This window comes from Vipera ursinii, assembly GCF_947247035.1.
Source record: "Vipera ursinii genome assembly, chromosome: 1".
NCBI lineage: Eukaryota > Metazoa > Chordata > Lepidosauria > Squamata > Viperidae > Vipera > Vipera ursinii.
The window spans coordinates 32,721,837-32,744,483 of NC_139512.1; the positions used below are offsets into that span (position 1 = coordinate 32,721,837).

The following is a 22,647-nucleotide window of genomic DNA, read 5'->3' on the forward strand; positions in this document are numbered from 1 at the left end:
AGGTCTAATTTCTCCCTCCTCAAGAATTTATCAGAGGGGGTTCCTCAGAAATTGGTACTCTGCAAGTGAACAATGGGAAATTAACTTTCCATTCACTACTAACTAGACAACCGGAAGTCAAACAATTCTGCAGTTGATTTTTTTTTTCCATTTCACATTAAGGGAACAAAAAAAAGACTGATCTAAACAACCAGTAGAAAAAAGACTTCCCATCTTCCTGCTCCACTTCCCCACTATCAAGAAGGCTTTGCATCAAACTCTGAAACGTGACAGCTTGATCTCTACAACCTGACATCGTTTTAGCAAAACCACTCCTCAAGGCAACTTATATTTAGATTCTATGGGAATTTCAGTTGTTCATAAAGGAACTCTTGAAGGACAATGGAAGAGTGACTTCCTCCGCAGGACCTCCGTTCTCTCCTCTCTTATTACTGCAAGTCACCAGAGAAGCATTGTTTGGGAAACAATACGTTATTTCCAACCTGATAATTAAAAATTATTGCTATTAAGACAAAAAAGCTCCCAAATTTCTCATACATTTTATAAATGGCTTGTAAATAATGGGATACAAATTCTCATTCTCTTTCTTCCTAATATAAAGAAAAATCACATATAATTCAGTTACTACCTGGTTCATGCCCCAATGTGTACTTAGGTCTGGTATAATGCATACTTACAAAATGCAATGCACAATATTGCAATGAATGTGACATAAGTCCACTTTTTCCAATCAGATGCCTTCCAAAAGCACTGGGAAAGCCCCAAATCTCCAGACAGTACAATTGAGGGCCTAGCAAATCTGAAAGGTGCTAAGCTGGAAAAGAACAACCTAAGTCAAACTCAGAAAGCACTGAGGATTTTAATGGCAATCACAACATCTGTTCCACACCACCCTTGATGTCAAAATGGCAATACATGCATCATATCATTTTATACAAGGTGTACTTTAGAACTTGCACTGCTGCATCTGGTGCAAATATACGTGATGTCATCTGCATCACAACATACATGCCATAATTTGGTCCAGCCTCTTGGACATCCGTGAATAACAGAAGGATTTGATAACTGTAATGATATGTATGTTCAGATACTCCAGTACATTGCTACACATATCAGCAAAAATATAACTCTCTGTTAAAATCTTTTGAATGAGACCCATACAGAAATTGATTTAGTTAAGAAAAAACAACAGGTTATTTGGCATTATGTGTATCATAGTCAATATTATTAATATTAATTTTGGATCAATACCTATCAATTAGAGAGCACAAGAGATGTTCTGGTTATCTAGAGAGGGATTGTGTTGCAGATGACACACTGCACGTGCATATTTCCTAGAGCACAGCTAGCCTAGAGATGTAACATTGGACCAGGGGCACAACTTCCTTCTGCTTTATCACATAAGTGTTACAGCTAAACATGCAGAGCTCCAGACAACCTGTTTGCCAAATGATAAAATGCATACCACAAAAAGTTACAATTTGGTAGATATTTGTTTACACAATCCACCTTCCTTTGAAAGATTTGGTCATTTCCCCTACCCTGTTCAACATCTACATGAAACCATTGGGAAAGGTCATCCACCACTTCCTGGAAAAGTATGCAGAAAATACTCAGCGATACATCTTTACTTCAGGCCCAGTGGTGGTGGAGATAGAAATCATGATCCAGCATCTGGAGGCTATGAGGATCTTGATAGGAAAAAGTAGGTTCAGGCTCAACCAAACAAAGCAAAGTCATTGTTGATTCAGAGGCTAAGTGATGATTATTATTATCATTATCATTATTATTATTATTATTATTATTATTATTATTATTATTATTGGATTATTATTATTATTATTATTGGATTATTATTATTATTATTATTGGATTATTATTATTATTATTATTATTGGATTATTATTATTATTATTATTATTATTATTATTATTATTATTATTATTATTATTATTATTATTATTATTATTTATTGGATTTATATACCACCCCTCTCCCGAAGGACTCGGGGCGGTGTACAGGGCAATTAAAACACAATATACAGCACATAATATACAAAAATTAAAATAAATTAAACCAAGTAGCCCTAAGCAATAAAACACATTCTAAAATTTAAAATTTGGAATTTAAAATCTAAAACCCCAATCCCTCAGTCCAGGCTGGCAAGTTCAAATAACCAAGTCTTCAGGTCGTGGCGAAAAGAGCGAAGGTTGGGAGCCAGGACTATGATATCTGCTGCTCTTGGCAGGATTGTGTTCCCTCAGAAAGAGCAGTATAATGATCTGGGAATCCTCCAAAACTCACAGCTCCTTCCCAAATGTCCAGAAGGGATTTTGCAGAGCTTCAACTGGTATAACTAGCTGCAGCACTATCTGGGACAGGATGCATTGTCATTCATGACCCTGTCATCTCTCAGTTAGATTAATTCCTTCTACACAGGATTGCCTTGGAAGACCACTGGAAAAATTCAGCTAGCCCAGAACACAGCAGCAGGAGTCCTTAGCATTCAGCAACAGTACTAACACGTTACACCCGTGCTGCATGAACTGAACTGGTGACCAGTAGGTTCCCAAGTGCAATTCAAGGTGCTTCTTGCTACATGCAAAGCCCTTTAAGTCTCAAGGCTTTCCCAAGTAGTATCCACCCGTCCTATAGGGAATGCTGCTCAAAGATCTTCATCTAAGGGAGCCCAATGGCAAGTGTTCTACATAACAACTCCCTCCTCTAGAAAAGTTTGCCTCTTGAAGCACAGATGGCCCCCATCCCATGCCCTTCCATGAAGACATGGCTTTTCCAGAGGCTCTTTGGGGATTAACTAAACCCATGGTGCCATATTCCATAAATTTCATCATTAACCTTTTGTATTAATTTATCCAAGCCATGAACTGGAACTGCTATTTCAATTCTTAATCTGATTTTGTATTATGTTTTTATTAGGCAAGCTCTGTAAGCCACCTAGAGTTTGGTTGGTTTCAGGCAACAGGGGGAAAAAAGTCACAAAGAAATAATAAAAGACAGAAGGCATCCTAATTATCTCAAAGATTTTTACTTCGCATATAAAACTTCTAAAAGTGGGGACCAGTTAATGAGACTTCGTTGTATGTAGAACTGATATAATTGTCAGATTGGTCTCGATAAGAAACAACACTTTTTCTGAGGTGGCAATGGAACTCGGAAGGAGTTGGAAAGACAGATATTTCATTATAGAGGAATTCCCATCAAACGTCTGGACTTTTAGTAAATATGGAAGAAGTGGGATCGTTACTGCTTTACAAACCTATTATCTGGTTGCACCTTCCAGTTGGCTGCATGTTTGACACTAGCGAGAAACAGGCTGCATATCAGTGCCTTTAACAATGAGAAGGAGAATTTAGAAATAGATAGATGATATCACTTTAGAATATAGATGAAGAACATTCTCTGGAATGATCCCCTGATTATTTTCCAGGGAGGGTCATCAAAAGCAGTACCTTATTGTTTTAATTTAAAGTAAAAAACATTCAATGGACCATTCAGTCTCATTCTAGTCCAATCTAAAGCTGGTTGAACATTAGCCCTCTGGCATAGAAAGAATTGTAGCGTCTTACCATGCAGTTGGCAGTGAAAGCTGGACCATAAGAAAGGCTGAGCGCCAAAGAATTGAAGCCTTTGAACTATGGTGCTGGAGAAGACTCCTGCGAGTCCCTTGGATTGCAAGGCGATCAAACCGGTCGGTCCTAGAGGAGATCAACCCTGACTGCTCTTTAGAAGGCCAGATTCTGAAGCTAAAACTTAAATACTTTGGCCACCTAATGAGAAGGAAGGACTCACTGGAGAAGAGCCTAATGCTGGGAAAGATCGAGGGCAATAGAAGAAGCGGACGACAGAGAATGAGGTGGCTGGATGGAGTCACTGAAGCAGTAGGCGTGAGCTTAAATGGACTCCAGAAGATGGTAGAGGACAGGAAGGCCTGGAGGAACATTGTCCATAGGGTCGCGATGGGTTGGACACGACTTCGCAACTAACAACAACAACAACACCATGCAGTTAAGACAATATTCAAAGGAATATCGGCATAGGTACCCGGATCAGCCACAATGACATCACATGACCATACTTGCCTGCACTTTACATGAATACTCCTGATATCAAGATGCTATTTCAATTCCCAAAGTCACATGATGGATGTTTAAGGATGAAGAGAACTGTACTCCAAAACTGGATTATCTCAGCTTCTCTATCCTTGTGGTCTCCTGAATGAATTGTCAATGTGGACACTTTTTCATACTTGTATGTCTGGAAGAAGTAATACTGGCAAATAAACAGACATATCAGTCTTCTCCACATGACCTCCACTTTTTCGCAAGCCCACCAGCACCACTAGGAGTAAAAGCAACTTCCATTCTGTGCCATGTTTACCCAGGGCATTTACGTTCCCAAGGACAACTCCACATTTCTGTGAGGCCAGTAATGTTGGGACCTGTCACTGATCTAAATCCAGCTTCACCTGGCAAACTCAACCAGCATCTCTGCTATTCTAATTAACACTTTCACATCTTATGCCAGTTGCTTCTTGAGAGAAAAGCCCTCTCATTCTTAACAAAATTTACTTCCAATTCAATCTACACAGAATCAAGTGATCAATGCACTTCAATTCCATATAGCCAGAAGCCTGAATGTCTTCACGTTACTTTCCTAAGCTTTAATTCTTTTACTAGCAATCACTAGACAGAGAAATATGTGCATAGATACACAAACACCCACACAATTGGTTACCAGCTGCTTTCTGAAATTTAGGCTTACATTCCCAAGTTCAAATTATCAGATAGCCTTAGCCCCTAACTAAATGTAACATACCAGTAAAAAAGAATATTTGTAGTTCAAAGTTGAACTGTTACTCCTAAATGGAACATCTACATCTGAAAAACATTAATCCAGTTTTTCAACTTCCAATGCTACTAACGTATTTTAGTGTAGCCAAAAGCCGGAGAGTGAAGGATTTGGCAAATAAGACCAAATCTGATTTTCAAGTGCAGAGTCATGGCGAGTGTAACACCAGCCTCAGTAGTCCATGCCAAAGATCTCCTCACAAGTCATATCTATATGGCTGAGTCCATGCAACAGAAGCTAAAGTAAAAGTTGGTTCATTCACTATCTCCAAATCTGGTGCAAAGCAGATCATTCCATTAAATCATATTATATTCTTGGATGAAGTGAGCTATGTGAATGCAGAAATTCTATCACATTGAGATTCTAGGTCAACATTCTTCAAACTTGGCAACTTTAAGACATGGACTTCAGCTCACAGAATTCCTCAGCCAGCATAGCCAGCATACAAGTCTTAAAGTTGTCAAGTTTTGAGACCCCTGATCTAGGTTTAGGGTTGTATTGTTCAGTTCAGCCAATAATTAAACATTGATTAGTAATTCCTAGGTCAATCTAAGCATTAAATTTGAGGAGTAAATACACAGGGCAAAATCCCCAGAGAGAGATCTTTGTTAAAGCTAAGTCCTAGGAGAGTAGTAAATAGGTATACTAAATCAAACATCAATTCATTGAAGTTTTTAACAGCAGCTTCTTGTTCCTTATGTTGCAGGCCCACCAGAAATTATTTGATTTCCTTAAGACAGAAAATGAATTATGTGCAGAAATGTTTGGTTCTGAAAAGATCTATCAATCATCTTTATCTGAGCTGTATATGGGCCTAGAACATGATGGGTGAGGTGCTGGACTAGAAACCATGAGGCTATGAATTCTAGTCCTTCCTTGGGCATGGGAGTTGGTTAAGTGACTTTGAGCCAATCACTCCCTCAGCCCAACCCACTTCATAGGGTCATTGTTGTGGGAAAGAACAGGGGGAAGGAACTTTTTGTATGTCACCTTAAGTTGTAGAAATAACAGCAGGATACAAATCAAGTAAAGAAAGGCTTAATGAATAGGTACAAAAATCATACATCAAAGGCAAAACTGATATGCAGTCTTTCCAAGCATGATTAAACGATCAGTATTTTTCTATTTCAGAGAAATAAGTTATCTTCTAAGGATTAGAATTTACAGCATGCAGACAGGATGTGCATCAACTGCAGTGCACAACTGACATACCTACAGTTGGACAATGCCTTCCCACAGCCTGGGAGAACAGATTCCATTGTCAGCTCCTAGCAAAGCGTAACTAACACTGCATCAAGGACAAGGATATATTCATGGCTATTCCTAGCATGATTATATGATGCAGTCAGTTCCCCAGCAGTACCAAAAATCTAAAAAGCAACAATGGCAATATTCAGAGTTATACACAGCAAAAGCACAAAACTGCACTGACAATGTTCTGAAGATACTGTGCATACAAAAATAATTAGCTTCCCATTCAGAGAGAAAAAACAGTTTCTAGGGATCTACATAACTTTGTGACTAAGTAATATGAGAATCTTGAAGACCCATGCAAAAAATATCCACTATGAAATAATAGACATCAGCTCTGACCTAGCCACGTCTGCAGATATTGACAGGGGCCAGATACTGCTTGGGGCAAGTGGCTGAGACAACACTCTGCCCTGGACACAAATGTACTCAGGAATATAGGAACACAGAGATGTAAAAGCAGAGCAGGGGTTCTCAAATCGTTCGTCAGAATGGAGATCCCAAAGTGAGCCACAGAATGCACATTTCCCTCAGATGCACACGCTTACACGTCGTTCAGCTAACAAGGCAAACTACTGTGCAATCCCCTATTGTACTTGCCAGGGCAATCAGCAGCGCAGTGCCCCAAGCGCAACTCGGAGAGAAAACCACGCAGTACGTGTGCAGGAATGCACACAGCGGACGGAGCAGACTGGTAGCATTTTACTGGGGAAAAGAGGGCTCTGCCTTGTAGCCCGACCGAGGCTTCCAATGCGAAGCAGTGTTAAAGGACAGATAGATGACTTGGTGAGCATACCGGTAGGTACATTTGTGACATAAAGCTACACGGAGTTCCTAAGATATACACCCCACTTTTTCCCTGCAGCGCTCTAGGTGCCAAAAAGTCACGACGCGCGCTCGCATTGGGCTTTGAATGTAAAAGCGCCGGGGAACACACACACACCGTCACTCCGGGACCCCCGCCACATGCACCGCAGGCGAAGCGCAAACCTACCGGCGGGGCCGGGAAGTTGTAGCCTGAGGCGAGCTTCAGCGCCTGCCTCTTGAGTTCGGCCAGCTTGGCTTGGCAGCTTCTGCACCATTCCCCTTTGGCGGCTCCCTCGAAGTGGCCCAGCTCGCCCGCCGAAGCGGCTCCGGCTCCCTCCGGAGCTGGGCGACTGCCGCATCGGTCTTCGGGGGCCGCTGGCTGGAGGGGCCTCTTGCGCTGAGGGAACTCGAGGGAGAGCGGCGTGATTTCGCGCCGAGAGCCGCCTTCGGTTACCTGGAAGAGAGACAAACGGAGCAGCAAAGATTAGGAGTGAGCTTTGGGACAACCGGGGGAAGGCGAGCGAGAAAAGTCCCCGCTCGGGGCAGCGCCCAGCGCGGCGAGGTGAAGGAAGCCTCCGGCAGCTCCAGCCCCTTCCCACTCACCCCCAGCACCGGCGGCATGTCAAATCCCGGCCCGGGCTCCAGCAAGGGACAGCGGTCCACCGGACTCCAGCCAAGCAGATCCGGAGCTGGCAGTAACTATAATAGCGCCAGCCAGGGGAAGCCTCCCGGCTTGGATCTATCCAGCAAGCCCATCGCGAACCGGAAAGCTCCCGGGACGCAGGAAACCTCCGGGCCAGCACCCTTGCTGCGTCTGCACGGGGAAAAGTCGTGGCGAAACTCGGTCCGCTCTGGCTCCGGCTCCTCCTCCTCCTCCTCCTCTGCTGCTGCTACATGATGCTGCCTCCCATGTTGCAGAGCAGGAAAAGTGTAGACTGCAAAGTTAAAAAGAGAGAAGTCCCGGGCAGAGCCGAAGGGGGAGGAGAGGGCGGGAGGGGAGGAGAAAGTTGCTCGCCGTTCTCCGCCCACCCCAGCGCGGAAAGGAGGCTGAGCGAGAGCACGTGGAACTGCGGGGAGGGGAAGGGGAGGGAAGGGAGAGGGGAGGAAGCCCCGTTGGCAGCTGCAGTGTTTTCCCTCCGGGATTCTAAACGCGAGGGGGTCTCGGCTGAGGGACGTGCAGAGCTGGCTGTTGAAGTTGCAATTTTTTGGCCTAGGTCTGTTTTCATAATCAAAATGGGAAAAAAAGGAGAAAGGGAGGGAATGTATAGGCATGTTATGAATTATGCTGCTTTTTGAAACAGTTCTGGGAATCTTTGCATCATTTAAAGTTATCACAGGATGACTCCCACTGATCCTAACCCTAACCCACTGGCCAAAATTGTGTTGTTTTTTTCGTTTTGGCTTAGATTTGAAACAAATTCCTCTCTTCCTCCCAAATCTGTCTGCCTTCCTGATTTCCAAGTAATTATCCTAACCAAAGGTACTTATCACATGATTTGTTGGCCTTGTCATCACCTGAATTACTTTTTAATCCAATCTACTGAAGTGTATATTGGCTGTGAAGCACTGCCTTTGAATACCCAAATACAAAAGTGAGATTCAAACCTCTCTCACACCCAGACAGACAGACAGACAGACACACACACACAATTTGAATTAGTTATGTGGGTCTCTGATTCAGAGACTTAATCTAGCCCATGAGTGTTACCAAAGTCTGTCTTACAAAAGATTCCAAGTGATACTGCATCTTCCATCAAAGCCAGTCTTCAATAATTCCATGGTTCTGGAAAAGGACTTTAAAAATATTGGAAACTTTTGCTTTAGACAATGGAAAAGGATTGGGGCGGGGCAGTCCTCAGTAAATGCATAGGGAACCACAGAGCGACCTGGAAGGTAAAGGCTCCTAATCACTCCTTGATCCTAAGATATGGGACCCCTTTGTCACCAATTACTTCAGATTCAGCTATACTATCACTTTTCTAAGTCATTCAGCTCCACAAACAAACAAAATCCGGTCATGGACAGATTCCCAACCTGGATATAAAGTGGGATATCTATATTACCTAAAAACTAAAGGGAAATGTCAGTGAACAAAGATGCTTTATTAATATTTAATCAATTTATTAGCCACATCAGTTGCCAAAACAGCTTTAGGCAGTATACAAAGATAAAATAATTATTTAAACAAGGTGACAGAGACGAAAATGGCAAGAATTCCAAAGAGGCAGTTGGAGAGATGGGGTCCGACCGGTATCCAGAGGATAAACCTTGATGGGTTTTAGGTAACTGAATGAAACTAGGTTAGAACAAGTGCTGTAGAAAAATGAAGGACTCAACTTTAAGTTCCTCTTTGTATTGTGTTGATCATGGTTACTAGGTTGGAACAACTTTGAAAATTGTGCAAGATGTAGAGGTTATTTCTTTCAATGCCAGCATTCAGAGACAGCTAGTGAAATTAATTGGCAATGGATGCAAAAGAGACAAGAAAAAGTACTTTTTCACACTTGGTTCCTAAATGGAATTTGCTACCAGAAAATGTGATAACTACCAGCTTAGTTGATTTCAAGGGGGATTTAAAAGTAGGATTAGACAAATTCATGGAAGTCAGGCCTATCAACACCTATTATCCCAGGGAGAACTAAAAGGAATGTACACATTCCGAAGCTGAATAGGCTAGTAGGAAAACACAGATACTGCTTTTGTGGGCTCCTTAAAATCATCTGGCTGATACTCTTAGTAACAGGATAGTGGATTATGTGGAGCCTTGTTCAAATGATGCAGGATTTTTGTGTCTACAGAGCCAGGCTAGTGACACAAAATTATATGCTCTTTTACTCCAATTTAATTCATCCAGAATAACAACCACACCCTGCTTGTACTCTAAATTAACAGGTCTCTTTACCAAACACTACCTATTCTAACTTAAGGAATCTGTAATTGCTTCATATTTGCATAGTAGTATTAAATGAGAACCTGTTTGGTGTAATTGTTAGAGACACTAAGCTAGAAGCTGGGAGACTATGAAAACCATTTGGATGACCTTGGGCCAGGGATTCTCTCTCAGCCCTAGGAAGAAGGAGGCAACAGCAAACCACTTCTGAACTTCATGCCAAGAAACCTGCACGGACTTCTCCAGGTGCTCACCAGGAGGTAAGAGTGACTCAAAGGCATACACATAAAAAGTATTATATACTACATATACATAACATAGGTTGGTGTTTAAGCAACATACATTGTTCTTCAAGCAACATTTATGACTGGAAAGTGAGCATGGCCCTCTTATCAGAGAGCTGTAACTTGTTACAGTTGTCACCTCATGCATATTCTCTATCTACAGCCTTGGGATCCCACCTTAACCCCATCTAATCCCAAACAGCCTACTAGAGGAAACACTTCAGTCTTGCAATCCCAAGCTAAACAGCAAAAATAGGGGAAAAATCATGATTCCTTTTAGGCTAATGGGCTGAGCTACATTTTTGGCGGGAACACAAATTAATTTTAATGGCCTTTCTGTTGCACTGTTTTTTAGACTCAGTGCAGTACATTAATAAGTAGCTTTGGAAAGAATACATGAAAGTATCATGTACCTAACAATCAGTATCCTGGTCTAAGGGACCCAACTGTTAAAATGACTAAGAAAAAAAAGAGAAAATAGTCCCGGCTCTTTTTTTAGCCTCTTTTGCCATTATAGGCACCACATCAAGCTCCTGAAGGAGAACATCCCACATGGGGGGCTCCAGCAGAAGCCACCTTTTTATAGCTACCTGCTCACCCCACAGACAAGCACTTACAGAAAGAGATATCGCTTGAGACAACCTGGCCCCAAATCTGCTGCAGCAGCATTCTGAAATGGGTCTCAGAATTTGCATTGGCTGCACTGGCAGCCCGATGCAGCTTTCGAACTGCCATCATAGTCAATCAATAATGTATAGTAGATCCTCCCTTGCCAAATCTTGAATCTACCGGAGCACTGTTTCTCAACCTTAGCAACTTGAAGCCCACACTTGAAGTTGCCAAGGCTGAGAAACACTTGTAAGGAGGCACTCAGAGTTGTTTAAGGCAAGCAGGTTAAACAGCAAGAAGTTCCTCTGAAGTTTGTTAAAGGGAAGTAAACCTACCTTTCCTCCTATCCCAAGTCTGCAGTCTTATGCACACACTTATCTAGGCAGTGGGTGAGAATCTGAAGTAAACACAAGGAGGATTGGATTGTATGGCCAGTTTACACCTTTCTCTTTGTTAAGATAGGGAATGTGTGCGGGTCAACCTTTTAAAGTGCTGGTCTTAACCCTTAAAGTTCTGAAGTGTTTGTGGCTTGGGGCTAGTCATCTAAAGCAGAGCCTTGCAACTTGCAGGATCAACTTTGATTTTATCACAAATTTAAAAACCAATGGAAGCGCAATCGTAATAGTGGACTGGGTTTTGAAGGGGAAAGGTTTTTAGTCACTGCCATTCGTTTAGATAACTGGAGTCAAAAGCTCTTCTTTTTTATTGTAAATGACATCATCTAATATGTTTTAATCTATCTTCTGTTGATCCTAAATGTCTTCACTCACAGCATATTTTCTACCTTAATGTTGCTGGAGGCATTATTTGTGTAACTCCTAGTAAAAATCTAATTAGATTTTCTTAATGGTGGTCCCTAGGTTTTAGAGCTTTCTTTATAAATCCTGCAGTTTAGTTGTTTAAATGGGACTGAGAAGCCATTTATTTAATGCTGCTTTCTTCTAAGAAATATGTGTGTAGCTGTGAAGTATTTTTCAATATGTATCTACTGTCTGTGTATGCTTAGTTGTGTTGAAATCTGAAGCTATGCCCAGTGGCTCTGGAAGAAAATTATTCAAAGTGAATAATATGAATAATAAGACAAATCTCTGGAAGCACATATTCTCTAAGTATTCTTTTCCTCAAAGAGCTGGGATTCACTTCAACTCCCTCCTAGCTTTACTTATGATACCAAATTGGGTTTACTGCCTTGTCATCATGATCTTAATTCTAGATATAGGTCTGTAATTACTCAGTGACAGAAATGCAGCAATAAAAAGGTGCCCTTATTAACATTGCAATGTTGAGGCAAAGGCATCTGGAATCACCCCTATAATGCCTGTCCTTTTTTCATGTATAGTAGCTATGTAAATTAATGATTGGGAATAGTCGCTCAATAAAAATGCACTCTTCACAATTTATAAAAAGTCCTTTCCTTTATTAAGACAACATTTTTTAGAATCTGAACTTAAGATTTGAATCAGAAATCACGGCCAGGCTCTTGGTTTGAACTGAACTTTGTCATTTTTCCCCACTGTATTATAATACATAGGAGCACCATGCTTAAATGTTAAGGGCCTAAGTCACACAACGAGCTCTATGGGTTTCCTGCCCATTCAGGAACAGGCAGAAGCTAGGGTTGGATCTTGGGTGCATTGCCAATAATATTCTCCCACATCAGAGAACATAACAGATATTAAAAAGTGAAATCCCCCCCTCTTTCAATTTATATTTTTAAATAACCAGAAATTAACATAGAAAGACTCTACGGTCCATTCAGTTTGGGTGCTTGGTACCATTTCCCAAATTCATGCTGTTCTGGGAAAATTACAATAGCAATAGCAATAGCACTTAGACTTCCATACCATTTCATATTGCTTTACAGCCCTCTCAAAGCAGTTTACATTTTGTCCCCAACAATCTGGGTCCTCATTTTACTGACCTCGGAAGGATAGAAGGCTGAGTCAACCTTGAGCTGCTCGGGATCAAACTCCTGGCAGTGAGCAGTGAGTTGGCCTGCAGTACTATGTTCTAGCCACTGTGCCACCCCGGCTCTTATGATACAGTACCATAGACTTGAAGTCTGCTTATTTTCTGTTACACCAGACTGACTCTTTAAAGCATTTTTTTTTCTTTTCCATTTTTTAAAAATGTACCTTCTCCTTTAGAATACAACAGTGGTTTCCAAAGACTGGGATTCCTCGGTGAAAAGACAGAAATAATGGCCAAGCCTGTCAGAATGTCTTCTTTATTTATTAGTTGGCTTGTATAACTGACACATCTTTCCAGGTTTGAACTTACAGACCTCTAGGTGACAACAAGGTAACACAGAGTGTTACAGGGAACCCTAAAGCCTGGATTTTTGTAGCCTAGATCTGGTAGCCTTATCCAAGGTCTCAATGAGAGGTTTTTTCTATTATTTGCTAGGTAAGCCCTCTGGTTGGTGATAAAGAGTACATTGATCACTTCTTAATGTAGAGCTGTAACTTGAAAGACTTAGGCTGCCCATTTTGCTCTTAAACTCCCCACCCATATTCTTGGGAACACACCCTTAGTGGGCTATGATATAGTTGGTTTCTCTACTCCTGATGCAAAGCATGAGCTGAATGAGCTGCATTTCTTCCTGTTACAGGCGAGATGGGTATAGAGCAGACATGTCAAACACAAGGCCCAGGGGCCAGATCCGGCCCATGAAGGGCTTTCATGTGACCCGCGAAGCCATCCTGGAAACAGTGAGGGAATGGCCCCTGCTGCCTTGGCCCTCGCCCAGAGACCCTCCTTCTGCCAGAGACCCTCAGATCTGTCCCACTCCTGCCCAGGCCCCCATAGGTACCCTTGATGCCAATGATGTAGAGCTGGCCACGCCCACCCAGTAGGCCATATGCACTCTACCCATGCCCACCCAGTAGGCCACGCCCACCCTGGCCATACCCACCCGGCCCCCTGAGGGCAACCGCAATGCTGATGCGGCCCTCAATGAAATTGAGTTTGACACCCCTGGTATAGAGTGTACCGTATCCTGTGTATTGTCACTTCCCACAAGGAAAGTTGAACACTAGCCAGAATAGCCTATGTCTCCTTTGAGCCCTCTGAATCGGGCACCAGTTTGGTGGGATCTACCTGGTGCTTGTGAAACCTGGAAAGGAATCCCAGAACTCAAAGGTGAATTCCCAGACATTCTCTTCAAGCAGAGGCCCATTCCACAAATACAACGAGTCCATTTCAGATTAAAAGGCACGTTCTCTCTGTTTTCTTCCATGCTGGAGCTGCCCTCCACAAATTTCAAGCAAAGATGTATTTAAACAGGCCAGTTGCCAGGCACAAGGCCCAGTCCTTCAAAGGAGGAGTCTCTTGAAATAAGAGAAGGCACGGGGATTTTTCACTGTTGCTTTTTTTCCCCTTTGCATCTCTATTGTCACACTGTCTCTGTGAGAGCTGCCTCCTTCTCTCATCCCCTAAGAGATGAATTGATGGAGATGATTTCTACAGAGGAACCCTGACCCGGCAGCTGGAGAAATTAGCATAAGGAACTAATTGCCTAGTCAGCTGCTATTTGCTATAGAATACAATTACTGTGTTGTTTTAAATCCATCCTTGAGAGACAGAAAAAAAAACTGGTCATTTTTCTCTGTAAAGCATCAAGCCTCCAGCAATGTGCTGAGCCAAGCTCTGTGATGTTTCCACAAAGGTTCTTTGCACAGCATGGGTCCACAGCCTTGTGACTTCCTTGGGCTACTTCAGAGATGAGGCACCAGAGTTCCATGCAGCCCCCAAGAATTTTGAATGTACCTCAGTATGATGGAAAGAATTGTTAAATGCAAGACTGGAGAGCAATCCAGCTTTGAATATTAAATATTAATTGTCTTTATAAATGGAATAACATTAAATGTAGCTTTTAACATTGAACGTTGGGTGCTATCTAACAAAATGAAATTCAGTGGTGAAACAGTAGGGTTCTACATTTAGACAAGAAAAACCAAATGCACCAGCATAGGTAGTACCTGGCTCAACAGTAGTAACTATGAGAGTCCTAGTGGACAGTCACTTAAATATGAGCCAGCAGTGTGCTGTAGCTGCCAAAAAAGCCAATGCAGTCCTAGGCTTCATTAACAGGGATAGAATTAAGATCTCATGAAGGGTTAATACCACTTTATAATGCCTTGTAAGACCACGCTTGAAATACTGCATCCACCTTTGCTCGCCAAAATATAAAAAAAATGTTGAGACTCTGTAAAGAGTACAGAGAAGAGCAACAAAGATGATTAGGGGACTGGAGGCTAAAACATATAAAGAATGGTTGCTGGAATTGGGTATGTCTTGTTTAATGAAAAGAAGGACAAGGGTTGACATGATAGCCGTGTTCCAATATCTCAGGGGTCACCATGAAGAAGAGGGAGTCGAGCTATTCTCCAAAGCAACTGAAGGCAGAACAAGAAGCAATGGATGCAAACTAATAAAGCAAGCAAGAACTAAAGAGAAAATTCCTGACAGTTAGAACAATTAATCAGTGGAACAACCTGCCTCCAGAAGTTGTGAATGCTCCAACACTGGCAGCTTTTAAGAAATTGGACAGGCATTTGTCTGAAATAGTATAGGATTTCCTGCCTGAGCAGGGGGTTGGACTAGAAGGCCTCCAAGGTCCCTTCCAACTCTATTATTCTGTACTGTTATTGTGGTATCAGAAAATTCACTATTTCAAGCAGCACTAATATGCAGTTGGAAGGCTAAGTGGGGCTCCTGGTTTGGAAAAAGTTCTATACACATGAAGTCTTTTTTTCCCTTCTACTCTGGGTGAGACCATCCAAAGAGAACATCACATTTCCAGAAGGATGTGGACAGGTCAAAATAGGTGTTGAGATGGGCAATAAAGATGACACAGGGACTTGAGGACATGTTCTGAAAGAACAAACAACAGGAACACAGGATGCTCAGTCTAGAGCAGGGGTGTCAAATTGGTGGCCCACAGGCTGGATGCATCACTCACAGGCTGCGCCCACCCCAGTTCCACAAAGGCAAAAAACATTGTGAAATGTCACAATATGTCAGGTGATGCAATCAAGTTTGACGCCCGTGATCCAGACAAAAGAAAACTGGGGGTGGGGCGGAGGGCATAGGATATCAGTTTTTAGATATATCAAATGTACCATAAGAGGATGAGAAGCAAAAAGCTTTTTCTAGGAAATAATGAATAAATATCTTTAAGAAAGGGAGAAACAGCCATCTATTGAGGATGGTTTAACTGATTTTTCTGCAGAGGATTGAACTAGAACACCCTTATAGTGCCTTTCAATTTTACAATTCTGCAATTCCATATATAATACTTTTAAAGAGCTTATATTTGGCAAGCACGTCACTTGTTTTCATCCATCCATCAATTGATGCCCAAGTTATAAACGTAAATTGCAGGATGCCAAACGCCCCCCCCCGCCCTTTTCCTGGTTTTGACCATTTTTAAACATTCCTTCTTTTGATTCACGGCGAGAATGGTTGCTCGTGGCTGCTTGAAATCACTTTCCTTGGTTGAGGGCAATACAGGGGAGGAAGGCTTATAATCCGCTAAAGAGATGCAACCGCCCAGCTAAGCGAAAAGGCGCATTAGAGAAGTCAGTCAGCCTAATGCCGGCGACTCTCCGGTCCCTGTAGCTACAACGCCATCTGCCGGTCATTTGTCGCTCTGCAACCGGTCGTCAAAAGAAAATTAAGCCATCTGCGCTGGCAAAGAAGCGCGCGAAATCCACGTTCTCCGAGCGCTTTTAATTCCCACGCTCCTCCTGCCAAGCAACCTACGGGGATGACCACGCCTTCCTCTTTTCTTGCCCCTCAGTCATAAATGTGTAACCAGAAACTTTGCAGATAGTCCATAAACTAGAATACATATGTACAGTTTGGCTCTTTCTATACACCCATTCCTAGATCTTCTCTTTATTGTTCTCAGATGCATACGCCGGCAAGTGAAACCCGCCGAGCCTCATTGGGCTAGCCGCCACCGCCCTTCCCAACGCTAAGCCTATTTCATCAATCGCCCCCATCGCTTTTCTGCACCCATACCCGCACTTGGATGAGGAGCTTTCCCTTCCCGGTGCAAATGGCGAATTGTAAATGAAAGGGGGTGGCAGCTTCTGGGTTGACATCTAAGTTTAATCCGTCAAGTGGAGAGAGGAGAGGGGGAGACGCCCGAGGCTGCCATGGGGGTCGGCCTCCTCCGAGTTCGCTCACAGCCGCGGGGCCAGCACAAGCAGCCATCCACCTACGCTCCCTCCCGCCTACCCTTTCCAAGGTTTCGGATGTTTTCAAGCGCGATCGCCGCTTCCTTTCGCTCTACTTCCTCCGGCGTGCCACAGCCGCTCGCCCTCGCGCAGCCCCCAGGCAAGTCCCTGAAGGCAAAGTGAGGAACTCCGAAGGGAATGCACAGTTCGTGCCTCTTCGTCTCCTCCCCGTCCCTCTTTCTTCCCTGCCTCCAACCGACAGCTTTCTAGCCTCATCTCATCAGCCCACCCCTGAAGAAGCGACTGTCTCCCCCACCCCGCTGCGCGCCACCGCTGCTTTAGCCAAACGTGGCGCTTCGCATCCAATTTGCGAGCACAGCAGGCGAGGTTCGCGAGAGGCGCCAAGCCACGCTGTTGGCCTGAGGGAGGGGATACGGAGAAGAAGGAGGGGTGGAATCTGAAGGTACAACTCAGGATAGTCTCTCCTTTCAAATGCCTGGATTCTGGGTGAAAAGTCCTAAAGACAGAGCAACCTTGGAACATGTACAGAGTGCCTTTCCTCTCATCGGAACTGTTACCTACTAGGCTAATTAAAACTTGGGGGGGGGTTGTATATTTTAAACCTATAGCATTTCAGAAAATAATAACGCAGTAGGAGGGAGCGAGAGTCTTCCATACGCTGCTCTATAAATTACTTCGTGTAAAGCAATGGCAAACGCGTGGCTTTATATTGACCAGAGACGCGACGCACGGCTCCCCGGGTGCTAAATGAAACTTTCTATAGGGAACAGAGGGAGCGGGGGGGGGGGAAATGATGGAGGAGCCACGGAAGCGGTCCATTGTAGCATCCCGCGCCGTGAACAGCGGGGGGGGGGGAAGATTCATTAGCATTGCTTTCGCTCAGCCGTTCCTTCCCTCCCGCATCGCAATTAACCTGGGAGGTGGACAAGGAAGACGCGCCTTGCACTCGCGCATAACAATAAAGTGCCTGACTCCTGCTTCGGCAGCTCGGCAGACCTTAGCTAAACTTGCTTAAATATTTCATGTGTGTGAAACCTCCTTGGACTCCAAGAAGTGGAGTGAGGAGAATAAGAATTGGGAGGGGAGGGGAGGGGCGCTAGGGAAAGTCGTAGAGTCGCGCTTTGTTTTGCTGGGCGCAGTCCAGGAGCTTTGGAAAAAGAAGGCAAAGTCCGCGTTGGAAGATCAACGTTAATAAAAACTCATGGCGCTATCCGCGGTGCTGAAAGGAACCTCCGCCGGTTCTAATCAAAAGTCCAGCGCGACGCTTCAACTTTTTCTTTCTAACTCTCCTTCCTTCGCTTATTTACTGCCATGGCTCTAAGTTTTTGCTCCATGTGTGGGCCGTCTAAATGGGGGAAGTCCAAAGCAGCGCGGCCGCTATTCCCTCCCGCCTGTTGGAAGCTCCCCAGCCACACCTTCTCTTACCTTGCTTTTCCTCTTGAGAAGGTGGCTGGTAAACCCGAAGATGATCTCGGAATCCAAGCAGAGCGCTCCGATCTCCAACAAACTGGGAGGTTTCCTCGTAGTGCTGGAAGGCTCTGTGGTTTTTTGAAAAGCCATAGTTTTACGCTTGGGGGAAGAGAAGAAGTGAAGGGAGATAATTGAACTCCTTGGCTTTCTGAGCAATAACCAAAGGGTAGCGGGGGAGGGTCACTCCCTGGTGGGTTTTTTGTTGAGATGCCCTCCGCTGTGTATGAGGATCCCAAGCCAATCCACCGATCTCTCTCTGCCTTTGATGAAAACCTCCTGCGGGAAGGGTAGGAGCAGCAGCAGTAGTAGTAGCTCCTCTCACCGTCCCGTCCAGACTCTTGCCTCTTCCAGGTCGAATCCACCAGGCAAGGAAAAGCTCCCTCTGCCATCAGCTAGCCGGGGCTGAGAAAGTGCGCTCCAAAGGCGCAGGATGGGAGCAAATCGCCCCGTTGCCTACCTTGCCTTCCTCACACTCCGGCAGGTTGGGACCGGTGGTGGTAACTCAGAAGCTTGATTGAGATTGGCAGATGAAGGTGTGTTCCGAATGGAAGAGCTCGAGGAAACAAAGAAAGCACTTTCCAAACCTGGGGAGAGCGCAGAACAGGGAAACGAGTGGTTGCCTTAGGTGAGCTCTCGCTCTCCAGAGCAAGCGCGCCGCCCATCCATCCAGGCTAGCTGGCTTTGGCCGCCACCGCTGGCCCTCCTTCTTTCCCTTAGAGTCGCTGTCCAGCATCTGATCAGCCTCGCTGAGCGCACCCTGGAGGCTGGCGCAGGGAGGAGGCAAGAGCAGCCGCGGCAGCAGCAGCAACAGCCACCCAAGCCATGCTTACTCAGAGCCACGGAGCAGCAAAGTTGCTTGCCTGGCTGGCCAGACTTGGGCATCGGCTGGTGGCACTTCTCCTGGCGCTGTCCGTATGACCCAGAGGAAAGATACGTCACTGCCAGAGCCAGCCTGGCTCTGAGACACTGTGGTCAAGAGCCTCGTCCCTGCCAGCAGATGCCTCAGGGCTAGAAAGAGGAGTCAGCAGTTCCCTCCTTTCCTCAAGCCAATACTGCTGCACCCCCCCCCCGCATGCTCCAAGCGCAGCTGTCTATGGTGACATCAGCTCACAGTGACAGACAAGCAGTGCTTACGATGCACCGAAGGGGAAGAGCAGGATCAATAGCTTCCAAGGATAGGAAGAGAAGGGAATGGGAAGCTGAGAAAGAAATGGGCACAATGAACCCCCTCTTCAATACCTCCTCCCCCTCATCCTAATCCCCCTTCCCCATTTCAGGTTGCACTGTGAAAGTGAGTGGAATAAGTTACTCCTGGAAGAATGAGAGGGGAACTGAGCAAGGATTCGCCCTGTTAATCCTCTTAAATTGGCAGTTTATTCCTTACACTTCAAGGAGAGGGGAAAAGCGGTCCTTTCTTTACCTTTCTCAGACTCAGAGCCTTAGACTCAACTCCCACCACACCCAAGTATTTGAATAAAGCATTTTTAGACAGAGAAGGTACCACCATTCCTTGGTATTGTACATCGACTTTCTGTGCAAGTTCACATACGGATGTTTCTTCATTAATTACCATCAAAGGAGAATTTCAAAGTATGAAGGAAATTTTATAAGAGCAAATACCGCAAGGAAGAATCCTACTATTTGTCAAACACCAAGATTTTCAATACAGATATCCTTTGTGGAAAAATGGTATTATATACATGCATATATGAACTAGGCTGTTTTTCTAGGGAAAGTATAAGGAAATGTTTAGTTGTGAAGGGGCATGTTCAATATTTTTGTGGGAATTAAAAAACACAAGGTGTGGGAGTGTGCATCACATATTTGAGTACAGCTGAGTTTGGGTATGAATTATAGCATTCCCTTTGTTTCTGAACAGTGATATGCCTGTATCTAACATTATATTCAACACTGTAAAACCTGGGTCCTCTCTTCACTGCATGTACAAAAACCACACCTTGCAGCAATATAATTTTGCTCCTACTTCCTGCCCTCTACTATTCCTGCCCTCTATTTCCTGCCCACTTGACATTTGAGGCAACCACATCATTTTGCCTACTGATGGACTACATGTGTTCACACCTGCATCTGGAAATCTTTGGGGATCTCTCTCTACCCATACATCTTCACAAGTGGAAATGACAGGTTGTAACGGCACTAGCAACAAAATCCATAATAGTGCACATTAGAGTCAAAGCCATAAACTAACCATAGTTCAACTGCTGTCTTTGCAAGACTTGATTCACACAACATTAGACTAGGCTAAAACGGGACAGGAGAGATTTATGGCACAGCATTTTGAAGGAACCCAGCTTCTGTCTTAGCATACAGTATAACGGGAGTCAAACCATTGCATGAAGCCAATTTTGCACATGGTGTGTTATCTGAACACAAGAATTATATTTAATTAATTTGGTTTAAGATTTAGTGTACTGTGCAAACTCAGCACCTAAATGTCCCAAAGATGGTATTCAAAAGGCAACTGGACTTTTTTGTTTTTTTCTTTGAAAATGTTTTTCTTCTCACTCAAGACGCTTCTTCAATTCTGGCTGAATAGTGAGGAATGGAACAATTTATATTCTTTGCAGACAGCTGGTCATTAGCACTGTGAAGGTTGGTCATTAGCTCTCTGATGACCAGCTCTCTAATGACCAGATGACTGCAAAAAAATATAAATCCTTCCATTCCCCACCATTCAGTCAGAACTGAAGAAGCTTGGATGAGAAGCAAAATGTTTTCAAGGAAAAAACCAAGAAAGTCCAGCTGCCTTTTAAACAGTACCTGGATGATTAAGAATCTCCTTAGACATCAGCACCTAAATGTCTTTCAAAGTTTGCAGGGATCCCATCAATGGTCCTGAGGCATATCTTGTGGATACATTACTCCCAATTTTGACTTGTCCTCAATGCATTTTCAGTCCTTTAGTTCTTAAGGACATGCAGTGTTAGTGCAGGGCTTTTCAACCGGTGGTATGCGTACCACCTGTGGTACATTAGCATGTGCCTAGCCAAGTGTAGTGGAGAAGGGAACGAGCCAACACAGGCAAGGACATTGTGAGAGAGACCTCCAGAGTTGCAGAGTGGCTGGGGTGAGGCAAAGGCCTCAGGCTCACTTCTGGCTCACCCCCGGAAGAGAAAGGGGGGAAGAGACAGGAAAGGCTATAAAAGGAGGCAGTTTGGGCAGGAGAGGGAGAGAGAGAAAAAGAGGCAGCCTTGGGAGGAGGTGGAGTCAGCTCTAGCTGCACCGAAGGGAAGGAAGGAGGAGGGTGGGGGGGAGAGGAGAGGAGATCAAGCAGGCCGGCCATGAGCTGATCTACAACTGCTGTGGCAGCCACCTGTGCTGGCAGCAGCAAACAGGTAAGAAATGCAGCGGGGGAGGGGTTGCCCTCCATGAGGAATGAAGAAAGGCAGCAATGAAGAAAGGCAGCATTGGCTGGAGGTGAGGCACAAAGGACGGAGGGAGGGAAAAGGAGAGTGGAAGGATTCTTATGTGCTTTTGTGACTTGAAGTTCTGGGATTTGTGCAATGTGGGCTTTGTGTTCTTAAGGAGTGTTTTGCAATTTCTATTTGGCTGATGGCTGATGTCTTGTGTTAGCTTCTATTGTTCTGGTATTGTTAGCTGTAAGTTTTGCTGCAAGAGATTTTGAAGTATTTTTCTCCTGAATGAATTTTGCCTTTACTTATGAATGGAGCCATTTTGGAAGGCTGCCTTAGCCATCAGCCAGTACTTGGCAGCCAGTACTTATTTACATTTTTTTTCTTCCTTAAGTGCCAGCTGCACTCCTTAACTTTCCTTTCTAGCCAGTAGCTAATTCTTAAAGGAGAATGCACCTTTTTAAGCTAGTTCCCTCAATGGGTTGTCTTTTCTGTCTCTGGAGGCTTTTATTTATTTATTTATTTATTGATGGGATTTATATCACGCCCTATCTCCTGAAGGACTCAGGGCGGCTCACAATAAAACATATAATAAGTACATAAATCAAGATAAAATGAAATTGAGAACATCAGTGCAATAAAAAATTAGAGAATTTAAAAATGAATTAAAAATACTAAATATAAATTAATTAAAATGCCTGTCAGTCTAGGTCAGCTTGGTGGAACAGGTGTGTTTTGAGGCTGCGGCGAAAGGATTGGAGGTTTTGGGCTATCCGAAGCTCAGGGGGGAGCTGATTCCATAGGGTTGGTGCTCCCACAGAGAAGGCCCTCCCCCTGGGGGTCGCCAGCCGACATTGCCTAGCTGACGGTACCCTGAGGAGGCCTTC

General features: G+C 44.0%; 1 protein-coding gene across 1 annotated transcript in view; it reads right to left on the reverse strand.

Annotated features, from left to right (window-relative positions):
* The window catches only part of KIF26A (kinesin family member 26A), a gene marked incomplete at both ends in the record, with an annotated part of 189,985 nt that extends 171,509 nt beyond the window's left edge, over window positions 1-18,476 (reverse strand). The window contains 2 exons of the mRNA XM_083353389.1: window positions 7,115-7,381; window positions 18,342-18,476. Coding sequence (XP_083209515.1) covers window positions 7,115-7,381; window positions 18,342-18,476 — 402 coding nt within the window. The remainder of the gene's footprint in view (window positions 1-7,114; window positions 7,382-18,341) is intronic.
* Between the last annotated feature and the right edge of the window lie 4,171 nt (window positions 18,477-22,647).